The 16,688-nt window shown below is 43.2% G+C and overlaps 1 protein-coding gene across 2 annotated transcripts; it reads left to right on the top strand.

Annotated features, from left to right (window-relative positions):
• The first annotated feature begins 2,021 nt into the window (after window positions 1-2,021).
• On the top strand, window positions 2,022-8,727 carry bsx (brain-specific homeobox). 2 transcript variants are annotated; one of them, XM_038779764.1, is made up of 3 exons: window positions 2,022-2,386; window positions 5,192-5,385; window positions 8,333-8,727. In XM_038779764.1, the coding sequence occupies exons 1-3, from the start codon at window positions 2,125-2,127 to the stop codon at window positions 8,588-8,590; spliced, it is 714 nt and encodes a 237-aa protein (XP_038635692.1). In that variant the 5' UTR covers window positions 2,022-2,124; the 3' UTR covers window positions 8,591-8,727. The 2 variants fall into 2 exon arrangements, with proteins under 2 accessions (XP_038635692.1, XP_038635693.1); XM_038779765.1 differs by having other exon boundaries at window positions 5,195-5,385.
• Window positions 8,728-16,688: the final 7,961 nt, after the last annotated feature.

Genomic DNA, 16,688 nt, shown 5'->3' on the forward strand with positions numbered 1-16,688 from the left:
GTGGGGTGTACTCCATCCGGTCTGGGTGATTTATACACCTTCACACCTTTTAGTTTCCCCAGAACATTCTCCGTAGTAATTGCCACTACACTCACCTCTGCCCCTTGACTCTCTTGAAGTTCTGGTATGCCACAGGTGTCTTCCGCTGTGAGGGGTTGAGATCATTGGGTCTTGCCTGCCCTGGCCAACCTTTATAGAAACATGAGAAAGTTATGCAGAGATCAACTTTATCTGGTCTATCAAACCTGCCTGAAACCCATGGCATCTGGCGCATCATCACGAACTACTTGTCACGCTGACCCCACCCACCCCCACACCTCGCCCCGCTTCCCACGACCACCACCAACACCATCTCTAGGGAGGGAGGGGGTGACTGGACCAATGAAGAAATCAAACTCTGGAAGAAATGTCACTGCTCACTCCCCTCCCCCTCTTAGGGACCGATACCAATCAATGATCTTAAATAAACATCCGATCCCACAACCACAACGTCCAACACTTCTATGAAAACATACACGGAAACAAATAGCACAGAAACTGTGAAAGCACCCTTAGACGGTATTTACATTGTCACCGAATAACTGTAGTCGTGTATAAAGGTCAAGTTAGGAGTGGCCATAGACAATATATTGGGTTCTGCTGGCATTGAGGATGAGTCCACCTCTTCTTTTAACATAACACTCTTTGCCACTAGATATCCCATACCATAGTCTTTAACAAGTGGATAATTTTAGCAAATGCAAATTGTTGAACCACGTTGAATGTCAGTCAACTAGTAGTGCTGCCTTAAATAACTTTGGAACCATTATTCCTGCCAATACTAACGTTACCCCTTTGTCAGTACTAAATATTAACGCATTTAAACGTGATCTGAACGAATTACGGTGTATGATTGTTGTCACATTCTGATGTGCAGTCGGAGCTCATCACCTGTTATAACCAGGCACCATATAATGCAATGTACACAAATGTGAGGAAGAGTCGCAATTATTTTTAGTTATCTGGGCATGTATTTGGAAGCAATTTTTAAAAACCATAAATATCTCTCCAATCTGAACTGCTGGAAATATGAATCAGGACTAGAACCCGCAGAACAGGTCGGCCTCTGTGAACAGAGTGGACCAGTTAACGTTCAGCTCTGCACCCCTTCCGCAGATGCTGACTGACCGGTCCAGTGTTTCCAGGTGTTTGTTATCTCACTGTCTGGGGATTCTCGAACACGGGGCCGCCGCTACAGGATAAGGGCTCGATCATTATTTCGGAGCGGTATGGGGAGAAATCTATTCCCTCCGAGCAGTGGGGATCTTTGGCATTCTCTAGCCTGGAGAGTGCTCCTGGGGTTGAACATATTCAAGGCTGGGGCGTATAGATTTATTTTCCCATTTGGATCTGTAAAGGAATCGAGGGTGAAAAGTGGAACTGAGGGCCACGATCAGATCAGCTGCGATCGGATTGAATGGGAGTGTGTGTGTGTGTGGGGGGGGGGGGGGGGGTGAGAGACGGTGCAAGCTGGTGAGAGAGGCGAGTGGTCGACTCTACTACTTAGTTCTAATGTTAACCCTGACACTGGTCGCTGTAACAGGGCGCGGGGAGGGGTGCGTGGAAGACTTAAAAACTAACAGTGGGCAGGAGATTTTTTTGTTCGTGTGTCTTGGAGCGCAGGGGTCATTTTATAAATTAAAAACAGGCGCAACTTAGTTCGGGGGGAAGCAAGTGTATGAATAAAAGCCTTTAAATGCAGTGCTAAAAGGTGAGTGTTTAAGTGAAATGTGCTCCTTTCAGAACCTTGGTCAGCTACCCACAAACTGTGCCAATATCTCCAGCCAGCCAGCTTTGATGACTTGGTTCCCATCCTCCCGCCCTGCAGCTTCGTCATTGGCTGATCTCTCCTATTTCATGCTCAAGTGCAGACCTTACTTCAGTAAAATAGTCTTCCAAACCTCCCACGAACCTGTTGCCGCGACAAATTTCGCAGAGTCTCAGTAATAAAAGGCTTGTTCGCGGGGGCTTTTTCATTTTTTTTCCCTCTCAAACAGGATTTTCTGCAACAGCAACAACAACAACCCAAACACGACAGGAAAGAACATCTCATTTGGACTGAGGGCACACAGCAGAGGCGGAGAGATGAACCTGAATTTCACCTCCCCGATACAACAGGTTTCTGCCCAGCGCCCAACTTCTTTCTTCATCGAAGATATCTTACTGCATAAACCCAAGCCTTTGAGGGAAGCCCCTCCAGTTTCCTTCGCCAGCTCCTTGGCGTCCCGAGTCCCTCTGCTAGAGTATGGATACCCTCTCATGCCAACCCCGACCATCCTGGCACCTCACCCTCACCACCCACTCCACAAGCCGGAGCATCATCACCCTTACTTCCTCACGTCGCCTGGTAAGTAAATCTGCTTGCTCGAAAAACAAACCTAAAAGCTTGATAGGTGAACGGTGAAGGGAAATACTTCAGGGACTTTTCTGGGAAAGCAAAGGGGGATTTTTTTTGTTTTAAACTTGGCAGAGCATTCCTCAGCGTGTGCATTGCAGCATGTCTGCGCAGGATATTGCGGAGGTGGCCACACAATTGAGCGGGAGCACTGGTGCTTTTCGATGTTTCACAAACTCCGAAATGTTCCGGGAGGGTTTCGTTGAAAGGCCTGGTGCAAGATCCAGATTTCTCAGAAATGGAAGAAGGCACCTCACAGCTGCGCAGTCGTTGTGTGTGTGTGTTGGGGGAGGGGGGGGGGGGTGATATCTATGTAATCGGGTAACAATGCAATTTCGGAAAAGCTTTAAGGCAGCGCCAGGCTTCCTGTAACAAGAAAAAGAAAATGCGTTTATTCAACGTTCGGAAAGCAGACACCGTAACCAGTGGTTGACCCAATGTTACATTCATTTCAAAGTGGCCGTGCTTCCTTTCAGGGACAATGTGCACAGAAATAAGGCATGGAATAGGAATCTTGTCGATAAAACACAACTTGAATTTTGTATTAATACACACAACTTAAATCTTGAACTAACACACAACTTAATTTTTGAACTAACTCACCCAACTTGAATCTGAATTAATATACACAACTTGAATTTTGAACTTGCACACACAACTTGAATTTTGAATTAATATACACAACTTAAATCTTGAACGAACACGCACAACTTAATTTTTGAACTAACCCACCCAACTTGAATCTGTATTAATATACACAACTTGAATTTTGAACTAACACCCATAACTTGAACTATGTGAAAGAATGACCGTTTTTCAAAGGGGTGCCTGATTCAAGGTGGAACGTCTGCTCTCGTTTGAAGGTAATCAGATTGCAGACACATTTAATACCCTTGTTATGCACAAATACAATGGAGAACGATTTGAACAATTTAATTTTATGAACGGAAGCGAGGTTTAAAATACACAAGTTTATTTTTTAAAGGATTTTTACCATCTTTTGCGTTGAAACGAAATCTGAATGCATTCCCTTCTGCAATGATTTAAGGTAATCATTTTCAAATATGTATCTTTCAAATGGAATTGATATGCTTGCAGTTGTTTATAAAGCTTCTCAGATTTTTCCGTTACTTCGATCATTACTTGGGATTCCAAGAAGGGACCATTTCCTTGATACATTGGTAAATTTGATGCATTCCTTTAAGGTTGGGGAGAACCCAGCTGCTCCTGAGCCCCACATTCAGCTCTCAAAGTTTCCTGTACTCGGACCGTGTTGCACTCGGGTAACAGGAACATGGATGTTGGGTGAACTATATATATGTCCTTTGGCCAGGATAGACTATAAAAAGATATTTCCAAAACTTCGTCCTGAAACAAAAGCTCTGTGTAAAATGTTTGAGAAATACATCAAAACTACCAAAAAACGGAACGATATCAAATTTAAAATACTATTTAAAAGAGAAAAACAATCACATTTATAATCTGCATTAAAAAGATACATCTAAATCGTGATTATTAGCATTATATTTTAAATATCACATTCATCACCAATGCTTATTTAATTGATACAAATTATACTTGACACGGGACACCACGCACACAATGGATCATGTAAACACTTTGGAAGAAATATCGAGGGAACGATAGAATAATATTCCTCAGCTGGTGACAGTAAGATTGTCCTGTGGTAAACATTGGTGTCTATATCTTGAAGTGGGTTAAGTACAATAAAAGCTAGACTATTTCAGTATATTCAGGGAGTTAGTAATCATCAATAAAGCACGCACTCTAACTAGTGTGAACTAGTGCTGGAGGGAGCGTGTGACTGACAACCCCACTCGCGCCCGCTATCGAATATTGACTTCCAATCTTTCAAAGTGAAATAGAGTTTTGTGAATTTCACGATCTATTACAATCGGCTCTAATTTGTATTTTGTTTTAGCACTGAGATCGGTAAAGCGGGAAGGCTCCGTTAAGCAATGACAGCCTTAATAATGTGCCGTAATATAAAACAAAGGGGTAAATATGATTTTGAGAGAGACACAGGCGCGAACAGCAAGTGATCGAAATGCAGCCCTTAATTTATTTTTGTCATTTATAATTTAACTGATCGGCTATTACTGCACTGTGACAAAACCAGTCTTCGATAAAACCATACAAACGATTCTAAATGTGGAAAGCGACAGCGGGGGGAAACACACATGCTATTGCACTGATATGGACGCGGGTTAGTTTGTTCAATAAATAGTTACATTTGGAAATGGAACCCGGAAGATTTTACAGGCAAAGGTTCGGCAATTCTCCATACCACAAAGTAATGAGGGTGTCTCTAAAGGAACACCTTGTCAAAATAAAAATGGAAATCATATAAATGGAATACTTCGAACATGATGCTTTATTAATCTATTATTGACATGCGATTAAAACCGGAATTACAGTTAGACAAGTAAAGGGTCAAATGTTGTTCCATTTATCTCGTTTTTTTAAACTTTTATTTAATTTTAAAACCTAATTTATTATTCGTTAATTTTATTGCTTATCTCTAAAGAATAATATAAAATCTGTGCAGCAAAACATTTCAAAGAGAGTGGGCAGTTTCAGGACTGCCTTTGGTTGTTCAATCTGGAATGGTCAGAACCCGCCATGTCAGTGAGCCATTTGAGCCAGAGTTACAGTTGCACAATAACTATTTTTAACTGTGTTGAATGCTGACTTGGGAATGATGTTTATCTCGGAGTATTGTCTCTCTGTTATCAGTAGGGATGCATATGCCCGCTCTCTTCCAACATCCCCCCGAGCTTCCAGGCAAACACTGCCGGCGGCGGAAAGCCAGGACCGTCTTCTCGGACTCGCAACTCTCGGGGTTGGAGAAACGCTTCGAGATTCAGCGCTACCTGTCAACCCCAGAGAGGGTGGAATTGGCGTCGGCACTTAGCCTCTCGGAGACACAGGTACAGCCGGAGAAGCAGCCGCTGGGTGGGAGGGAGGGAGATGCGCAAAAAGAAATACAAGGAACTCGTGTAACTCTTCACAGAACAAAATTTCCCTCTCCAAGATACATCGTTAGAGAATACTTCCAAAAAATCTCACAACACAGACACACAGAATCAGACCCACACACACGCATAAACACAGACAGACGCACAGATATAGAGACACGCGTATACGCATACAGACACACACAGACGCACACATACAGATACATAGAGAGACACACAGAGACTCAAATATACAGATACACACATAGACAAACAGATACAGACAGAGACCCACATACACATACACACATACAGATGCACACAGATACAGACCGAGACACACATATGCAAACACACACACAGATACAGACACAGACACACATACAGCTACACACAGATGCAGACAGGCACACAGATATACGGAAAACACGCCCACAGACAGATTGAGATAGAGACACACATATACATATATAGACATACACAGAGACACACATACAGATACACAAAGAGACACAGACAGATAAACAAATATAGAGATACACACATAGACACACACACAAGTACAGACACAGACACACATACACAGTCATACACACTCAGATGCACACACATTGACACACACACACACCGATAAAGACAGAGACACAGATATACAGACTGACACACCCACCCACAGACGCACACACATATACAGCAACTCACATATACAGACAGACACACGCACACACACGCAGAGGCATACACACACGCGTACAGAAAGACACCCACACATATATTCAGAAAGGTACACCAACACACGCATCACATATACAGACACGGAACGAACACAAACAATATACACACACACAATAACACACATGACAACATGCTGACCCCCCCCCCCCCCCCCCCACACACACACCAATTCCACTCGCGTATTTCGAGAAGTTGGACATACAGAATTCCAACCAGCAGGGACAAATTATAACAGATTTGTTAAAAAATAATTTGATCTTTCTGCAATCAGGTGTGACACAGGTGAGCAGCAGTTTATCGATTCAATATCAGGGTTTTTTTCCAATTAGACAGAACCGCCTGTTCTTGTCAGTCACACGGCGCTGCTAAACTGGGAAGGTCTGTTGTAAAAAAAGAGATGCACCGGAATTTTATGCAGAAACATCCAACTAGTTTCCCACCGGAGGCCAGAAGGCAAAAAGAGAAACTTCTCCATTCGATTATATTTAGCTGCACACATTGCAAACTCCCACACTTATCTGCAAATAAATCTAATTAGTAAAACACACACAAACAAGCATATTCAGACAGACAGACACACATAGAGTTACAGACACACATATACAGACACACCCACAAACACAGAGACAAACATACACAGACACATATATGCAGACACAGAGACCCACATATATAGACAGACACACACAAAGACGCACACACACTTATAAAATTCCAGGCACAGAGACACACACACACAGAGCCACATATATACAAACAGACACAGTTACAGACACACATACGTAGAAATGCATACACGCCCACAGGCACACATACAGATACAGACACAGAGACACGCATAACCAGAGACACACATATACAAACATATGCACACATGCCCACAGACATGTACAGACACAGAGACACACAAATACAAATACAGAGACACACATCTACAGATACAGAGACACACAACTACAGATACAAAGACACACATACAGATACAGACACAGAGACACACACAACCAGATACACACATATACAAACATATGCACACATGCCCACAGACATGTACAGACAGAGACACACAAATACAGATACAGAGACACACAACTACAGATACAGAGACACCCAACTACAGACACAAAGACACATAAATACAGATAGAGACACACGGATAGACACATATACAGACACACACATATAGAGACACGTATATATTGACAATGTAAGAACCATACTTTTAATTAACCGACAACATGTCGCAACAAGAAACTAAACCCAAATCTCAGAATTGAAGGTAATCAGCCGATTCTTGAAGCTGCTAACGTTGTGAAAACAATGAGCACAGAAATACAGAAAGCAAATGTTGTGACTTGAATAAAAACACACGCAGTAAATATGGGCTGACAACGGTTTTGGTGAGACCATGCCGATCGAAGTATTTTGGGCATGTTCAACCACATAGGTTCGCTCACTTGCACATATTTCAATGACAGTAGAATTGAGCATAAACTCTGCCACTTATGAAATGAAACGCGACCCGAATGTGCGTTCCTATCCTCCCAGTAACACCTGACGCCGGGAGTTCCGGGGTCCAATTTTGAGATTGCGCTTCACATGTTGAATTGGACGTGTGTGCTCATTCTGACAATGCATGTGTAGTGACAGCCTCCTCCCCACCCCTTGCTCCAACCACCCCAAAATCTACACTGAAACCAATCGGACAGACCCCCCCCCCCCCCCCCCAAAAAAGACCTGCAGCGTCTATTTCAGCTCAGTTATCAGTCGGTGTCCACATGATGCTATGACACGTGTGGATTACATGTTTAACGCAAAGCAGTTAATGTAATTACACGCTCATATTCACATGCTTTAAAGAGGAATAAGTCGTGACAAATATTTCCACACGCATCCAGAGGGAAACATAATACTGGATATGGCTGTTCGGAAAGTAAATCAGTTTGTAAGGAAGAATTCGATTTTAAAGATTGCCAAAAGTGTTTTGACTTGCACCCCACTCTATATGGATCAGTCACTTCACCCTTCAGCCCACTCAACCCGCTCAGTATCCCCCCCCCCCCCCCCCCCCCTCCCACCCCCCTTTCTCTCTTGAGTTAGCAAGTTATATTTCTCAACTCACTGGGTGAACGCTGTCTCTTCCTGTGATATCCTCCCCTGAGCTTCTTCTTGGTGGCACTTCCAGGTCAAGACGTGGTTTCAGAATCGGCGGATGAAGCACAAGAAGCAGCTGAGAAAGAGCCGGGATGACCACGGCCAGAAAAACCCAGCCCCCGACGACCAGTGCCTGGAATCGGGCGTCGGCGAGGCGGAGCTGAGTCAGAAAGCCTCTTCGGAGGTCAAACCCTTAGGCAGCCAGAACGCTTTCCTCCTGGAGGACCACGAAGATGATGTGGACATAATTGAAGACGATGACATTTGTTCTGCTGACCACATGGTGTAAAAATCGGAATGAAACGGATAAGGTCACGGAATAGACACCACCGGGCAAAAGGACTATTGCCCGCCTGGGAAAGGTGTTTGAAAACTGTTGGGGTTTGTGAGGATTATTAAGGTCGCAGCTCCGACTTTGTGGGACAAAATTCCTGAAGCATATCCTCCCAATAGTCTGCAAAGCTCATGATCTTTCCTGTACATAGATAATTTACGCAAATCTAATATTTATTTCAAGTTTATTGTTGCAAATAAATTCGGTTGAAATGATGCCTGACGTTATCTGTTCTATATTAACAATTGTTAAGGCATTTAAAAAAAATGTTTTATAGCACGTGTAGACTGTCTGAATCTTGTATTGATTTAAAATTATATCCATGTCAATAAAATGTCACTTTGCAAGAAATACAAATGTCACTATTAACTCCAGCGGCAACATTGGGGGGTTTGCCGGCCCCTATTCGGATATAAAGTTCTTTTTTTAAAAACTGTCCCTTCTTGATCAGCATTTCTCTTAGAAATTCTCAACCGAATTCTCCTCCAATGCGAACTGTTTTGCCGATAGAATTTGAAAACAAACTCCAACGAGGTGATAAGGATTTTTTAAATATTCTATCGGTGTTGATTTTGTACATGTGCAGCGCACATTTAATAATTTCGCTAAATCTTTCTATTTTTACACCTACTGCCAGTTGCAGCCTGTATTTTCGGCATCAGTTGTGTAACGGAATAATCCAACAAGAATTTAAAATCAGGAGAAAATCTGGTTTGTGTTATTTTCTATATAATATATATGGTATTTCCTATATAATGCATGGTATATGTAATTCAATGCTATTCTAAGATACTGTATGTGTTATCCTATGAATAATATATACTGTATGAAACATTCTCGACATAACATATACAATGTGCTTTCCTCTATATACCATATACACTGTGTGTTAGCCGCCAATAATCCATTGAAGGACATAATGTTTATGTCATGTTCAGAATCCCAGTTTGAACATTAATCAACAATGTTTCTATTCTTCTGGCTACAGTTCCGCCCTGCATTTTTACCAGATGGTTACTCTGAACGCAATATTCAAACAGTAAGTAAATCCAACACGCACGATTTCTTGAAGCAAGAAAACAGTCACGGGTGTAATTTAAGGACAGAAATATTTTAGTCTTTTTTTAATCTTCATGTTCCAACGGTTGATTAACGTCAACATAAATCTTAATGGAATGACATGACTTGGTTTTCGTGTCACTCTTTGGAGAGCATACTCAATTGCACTTCACCGAATGGAAAGCACTTTGGGAAAGGAAAGCTGTCATTTAAATATAATTTTATCATTTGTTTTCTTTAACAGTGTGTGCACCGAGCTTGGATTGGAATAATCAATTGAGGCAGATCCAACTTGCAAAATGTCTGTAGCTTCAGCTTGATTTGTTTAAATATGAGGACCACTCTTCAATTTCAGTATGAACTGTCAGGCACATTGAGACACAGGGGGCTATTTTGAGAGGGGGCTATGCATCTTTGCGAAAGTAATGTTGAATATATAACTAACAGAAACACCTAGGGGTCGAATCTTCAAAGGTTGGTGGAAGAAGTGGGTCTAGGGTCTAGAGACGGGGAGAAATCCTGTCAAGACGGCTCTATTACATGTTTCCACCTCCCCGGATTCTGCAAGACTCCCGCTAGCCAACCATTTGCGGCGATTGAGGCCCCCCACCGCCCACGGCCTCGATGCTCCTGTTGGCTTTCCAGAGTCGGGAGCCATTAATTGGCCAGAGCTCAAGTGAAGACCTTATAATTGGCCGCTCCCTCCAAGCCCTTCCTTCGGGGGCGGAGTGGGGGTGAGGGGCTCCTTCGACAGGCATTTCCCAATTCCTGCCCTGCACTTCATCGAAATAGTTGTGGGGCACCCAGGAACTCAAATTCAGCCCCAAGTGACCAACCCACCCTTTTACACTCAAGTGATCGTAAGTCAAATTAAACTCAGAAAGGCAGCATAGTTTATAAAGAAAATATACAGTTGTGTGACAATTATACATTAATCAAGACTGACATAATGGCAGCGAATTGGAGTATGCATCGGAATTCTCCATTAGAATGGTGTATGGCTTTATCCAGCTTCTATTGGAATTAAAACGGTGATGCAAATTTAAGAAGGATTCCAGGTAACCAATTCATAGAATATGAAACAGCCTTCACAACCTTGCACATGTGCTGTCTAAAGAACACATCCTAGAGTTTACTCAATTTGCAAAATAATGTACCGACTTTTCGATATGGAATATACAATTGGTAAGAATATGAGAGAGAGAAAAACACAACCAGTCAGCGAAATCGTTAATTCTTCACACAATAGAAAATTACATTTAATAATCAGTGATTTTACATTGATGCCATTTCGTTTCGTTTTGCTGTGAAAAATAAATGTAATCTGACCAAGTATCGATCGCAACAGCCATGGGTCCAACACCAGGAGTTACATTAAGCTCATCTGTTGAAACTAGAATGTGTTCATCACCTTCACAAGTGGCCCACTAAGCAAGCACAGTCTGCCTCTGTCTCCCTCTCTCCCCACATGCATACAGATGCTTACGTTTCTTCCCTCATAATTTAATACGGTAAAGGAATTGCTTAGGGCAGCTACGGAGAAACAATTTCCTTCGGTGGGGTGGAGAATGAATGCACATAATCTTAAAGAGTTAAGAGTCAAGACATGCAGGGGGGTAATCCGGAAGCACATTTTCCACACAATGGCTCGGAGGAATCTCGCAATCTCTCTTCCTCCCTAAAGGCTGTGTAGGTAGGTATGGTACAACTGGAGCATTCAAGGCTGAGATTGTTAGATTTTTATTTGATAGGCATAGCAAGTAATACGGAGTTTAGGCAAGTAAATGGAGCTGCAGATCAGCAATTATTTATCTGCATAATAGATCATGCTTGAGGGGGTAAATGCCCTCCTCCACCCTCCAAGGTTGTTATGTTCTTTTGCTTGGTAAATGGCATGAATTGATGATGCCATTTCCCTGGCACATTACAGCACAGTAAAATATACACTTTGCAACATTCTACATGATAAAATACATTAGAAGCAGACATCACACTCTGCAATGCAGCTTAACCTCATAATTGGAGACAAATTGGACTGTCCAGCTAGTTATCTAATAAGGCTTCAGTTTCACTAATAGTTTTCAATGCCAGTTTAGCTGAGACTAAATAAAAGGGTTTTATATAGTAAGCAATTTTTAATAACCAAATTTTTATAAAAAGATTGAAAAGGCACTATCATTGAAAAGTATTTGGTCAAGCCATTAACTAGGGTGAAATTCTTTACATTGAATTGTGTTATAGTATCCTTCAGAGATATGTGATGCACACAATACAATGCATTTTGGAAAATTATAGATTTGCTTAAATTATTTAAGCTGCATAACCTTCACTAAATTCTTAGCCCTGAAGTAAAATTAATAATTTTCCACACCTTTATCAGTTGCATTTTTAAAAAGTAATTCCCTTTTTTGAAATGCATAACATAATACGGTCCTGATACCCTGTCAAAAGTATGGGTTAAAATCCATTCCCAAATCAACTTAAGGCCCTTGTAGCCAAGAGGTATATGCAACTCAGGTTGATTTGGCAATTTCATTCTAGTTTTTCATTTGCTTAGATCCAATGGACTAAACTTCCCATGATCTGGGTGACGCTGCCAACCGAGCAGGTGCCTCTGCCGGGCAATCACGGAGGCAATTTCAATCAGAAGAATCATGTGACAAATTGAGAAACCTACTCCTCCTATTGCAGCAGGCGGTGCTAGGATGTATCACTGGGGAATAAACTTCACTCTACTTCTATTTGCAAAGGCTGGTTTTAACAACGTGGGCTTTTGGTTCAGAACCTTGCTCTATTCAGTTTAATGGACGGAGAATCATGAGGAGTATATCTACAATCTATAATATATGCTCCCAGAAAGTAAGGCACACTGATGGAGTACTCATTCATAAAATTAGCCAACTAATGTACACATTACTTGGTAAATACTCAATATATACAGAAACAAAAAATAGAAATGTTTTATCGAGCTCTAGCATCACTTGCCTTCATGAACATAAAATGCCTTAAAAAATATCAAATGAGGCGTTGGATCAAAACAAATGTGCCTAGTGCAACTGATATGCTCATGATCACATTTCAACTTTTTCGAGACATGTCCAAGGTTGTGGGGGTGAGGATGGAGCCATGCCATTTAGTGGCAGTCAGTGTCAGAGCATCCAGAACTCTTTATGGGGAGAGGAGTTGATGTCCTGGCCTTTGCCACCGTGTTTGCCCGGCAGAGGCTGCTCGGTTGGCAGCATCACCCAGGGCCTCAGACTGGCTATCTGACCTAGTGGAGTTCCTAAAACTTGAAAAAAATAAAATTTTCCATTAGGGGTCACAGGAAGGGTTCCACCATATGTGGAAGCAATTCACCGGTATCTTCGAAGACCTGTTCATGACCAGCAGCTGGGGGGGGGGGGGGGGGGGGGGGTGGTCAGCGGGGATGTGGAGGGGAGGAATTGCCGGGGGTGGTGGGAAGGTGGGAAGAGGGACTGGGGTGGGGGGGGGGGGGGGGGGGGGTGGTAGGAGGAGGGAGGATCCACATCACAGTGAGGAGGCAGTGAAATCTTCACAATATACTGGGGGGTACAGGTGCCCATAAACAGAAACACAGTAATGCTGCCACCTTGAGGCATTCACAACAATCTTTAGCAAGAAGTGCCGAGTGAATGATTCACCTCAGTCTCCCCCAGACATCCTCAGCATCACAGATGTCAGAGTTGAGCCAATATGATTTACTCCACGTGAGACCAATAAATGGCTGAAGGCACTGGATACTGTAAAGACCATTAGCCCTGACAATATTCCAGAAATAGTAATGAAAGCTTGTGCTCCAGAACCTGCCACACCCCGAGACAAGCTGTTCCAGTACAGCTTCAACACTGTACACAAGAATCAGGACAAATCCATCCAGCCAATAACCACCCTATCAGTCTACTTTCCATCATCAGCAAAGTGATGGAAGGAGTCATTAACAGTGCTATCAAGCGGTATTTACTCAACAATAACCTGCTCATGGATGCTCAGTTTGGGTTCTGCCAGGGTCACTCAGCTCCTGACCTCATTACAGCCTTGGTTCAAACATAGACAAAAGAGCTGAATGTCAGAGGTGAGATGGGAGTGACTGCCCTTGACATCAACGCAACATTTGATCAAGTATGGCATGAAGGAGTCAGGGAATCAGGGGAGAAACCCTCCACTGGTTGCAGTCATACCTGGCAGAAAGGAAGGCGATTGTGGCCGTTGGAGGTCAATCATCACAGATTCTGGACATCACTGCAGGAATTCCTCGAAGTAGAGTCCCAGGCGCAACCATCTTCAGCTGCTGCATCAATGACCTCCCTTCCATCGTAAGGTCAGAAGTGGGGATGTTTGAGAATGACTGCACAATGTTCAGCACAATTCGTGACTCCTCAGATAATGAAAAGTGCATGTCCAAATGCAGCATGACCATGACAATATCCAGGCTTGGGCTGACAAGTGGCAAGTTACATTCGTGCCATACAAGTACCATGCAATGGCCAACTTCTACAAGAGATCTAACCATCGCCCTTTGGCATTCAATGGCATTACCATCTCGTAAAATCAACATCCTGGGGGTTACCATTGATCAGAAACTGAACTGGACTCAATATATTAATGCTGTGGCTACGAGGGCAGCATGGTGGCGCAGTGGTTAGCACTGCTGCCTCACGATGCAAAGTGTAGCCATCTAAGACGGCCACCTGCAAAGGACCATGGGAATTATGGCCAACCCAGGACTCAGACAGATACACAACCTATGTGTATCTAAAACACAGGTAACCAGACCTGACCGAAACCCCCGCCCGTTTACATTTTAATGGCTCATGTTCCCAGGACAATAGAACTCCAATCAAGCAACTGGTACAGCCACAGACTGATCGGCACCACTCCCCTTGCTCAGAAAGCACAACTGCCAAGGTCAATGACCGCTAAGGGCCCACGCAGCTACCAAGGCACCCGCCCCTTTATTGGCCGAAATCGAAGAGCGTGATCAGAGCCCTGTCGAACTATGGTCCAAGGTTAAGGACCGCCCCAAATAGCACAAAATCCCAGGGGGATAAAAGAGAGCGCAGCCATGTGTTCTATCTCTCTTGGATCCGGCCTGTGCCTAACCCAATTGCAGCAGGAACAGCCAGCCAAGTTCAAGACCAACGATCGCTACCTGACGACGAGCCCAGCAGAGACAGAGCCACTTTTTTCGAACCAGCAAAGTGAAATCCAGATAAAGGCCTTATCCATTTGCACAGTGCCGGTTGCCCTGAAGTTAAGTATAGGTTATTGTAGCTGATAGGTGTAGTTTAACTCGTAGTAGATATTGTGTTTGCATGTTGAGATAACTCTTGTGTATGTAAATAAACCATCTTTTGAACTAACTAATTTGTTGTGTGGTCATTTGATTGATATAAGGGGAAGGCTTGTGGTTCACCGAGATAAATAAATAGAGCAACACAAGGTCCCAGGTTCAATCTCGGCTCTGGGTCACTGTCCATGTGGAGTTTGCACATTCTCCCTGTGTTTGCGTGGGTTTCGCCCCCACAACCCGAAGATGTGCAGGGTATGTGGATTGGCCAATATAAATTGTCCCTTAATTGTAAAAAATAAATTGGGTACTCTAAATTTATTTTTAATTTAAAAAAAAATACTGTGGCTACCAGGGCAGATCAAAGGCTAGGAATCCTACAGTGGGTAACTCACCTCCTGACCCCCCCCCCCCCCCGCCCCCCCCCCCCCCCCCCCCCCCGCCCCCGTCCCCACCACCACCATCTACAAGGCATAAGTCAGGTGTGTAACGGAATACTCTCCACTTACATGGATGAGTGAAGCTAGCTCCAACAACACTCAAGAAGCTCAACAGTATCCAGGACAAAGAAGCCCACTTGATTGCTCCCCCTTCCATAAACATTCAAGCCCTCCACCATCGACGAACAGTGGCAACCGTGTGTACCATCCACAAGATACACTCAGTAATTCACCAAGGTTCCTTAGACACCACCTTCCAACCCAAGACCGCTACCATCTAGAAGGATGAGGGCAGCAGATACCTGGAAACCCCACCACCTGAAGGTTCCCGTCCAAGTCACTCACAACCCTGACTTGGAAATATACCGCCATTCCTTCACTGTAGCCAGGACAAAATCCTGGAACTCCCTCCCTAACAGCATAGTGGGTGTACCTACAACTCAGGTACTACAGCAGTTCAAGAAGGCAACTCACCAACACCTTCTGAAGAGCAACTAGGGATAGGCAATAAATTCTGGTCTAACCTGCAATGCCCACGTCTTGTAAGTCAATTTTTTAAAAATACAAAGGGAGAAATTACCATGCTAGATCTCATCTTTTTTGCTTCTTCCTGGGGTGCTGTACTCAGTGAATATCTGCTGCCTCAGATTACAATGGGGTATTTTTACTATGCTGGCAACAATGATGTAAATAGATCACATTTTCAGTATGTTTTAGCACAAGTATATATTTTGATCACATTTTGGGTATGGCTAATACGATGATGTTATTTATAAATTTTGTTACGATTGATGTAATTCTGTAACTGAATTATATGTTTAATAGGTTTGCCTGTCGTAAATGAAAAATTTCAATATAAACAATTAAAATAATTATATCAACTCAGAGAGGGGAAGAGCCTACTCACAACCATAATAAGTAAAGTTGTTATAGTCCCAGATAAACATAGGCTGCTTTCCCCTTTATGGGAGAGAGTTGACTGGTGGTGTTTGACCTCAGGATGACCACACCTAAAGCAAGGGGCAAGGTTGAGAAGGCGGGGCCTTCATGAATAACCTCAGCTGGTACAGGCATTGAGTGCACTGTTCGCCTCGCTCTGTATCACAAACCAGCTGTCCAGTCAACACAGCTAAACCCGCCTTCAACCATAGGTTGTCATCATAGAATCATAGAATTTACAGTGCAGAAGGAGGCCATTCAGTCCATCACGTCTGCACTGGCCCTTGGAAAGAGCACCCTACTTAGC

Source organism: Scyliorhinus canicula, chromosome 19, assembly GCF_902713615.1.
Source record: "Scyliorhinus canicula chromosome 19, sScyCan1.1, whole genome shotgun sequence".
Lineage (NCBI taxonomy): Eukaryota > Metazoa > Chordata > Chondrichthyes > Carcharhiniformes > Scyliorhinidae > Scyliorhinus > Scyliorhinus canicula.

What these genes read in the sequence shown, in the direction of transcription:
- bsx (XM_038779764.1), top strand. Translation starts at nt 2,125, where the DNA reads ATGAACCTGAATTTCACCTCCCCGATACAACAGGTTTCTGCCCAGCGC. An exon ending in TTACTTCCTCACGTCGCCTG is followed by an intron (nt 2,387 to 5,191) that starts GTAAGTAAATCT and finishes CTCTGTTATCAG; the next exon opens with TAGGGATGCATATGCCCGCT. An exon ending in TTAGCCTCTCGGAGACACAG is followed by an intron (nt 5,386 to 8,332) that starts GTACAGCCGGAG and finishes TGGCACTTCCAG; the next exon opens with GTCAAGACGTGGTTTCAGAA.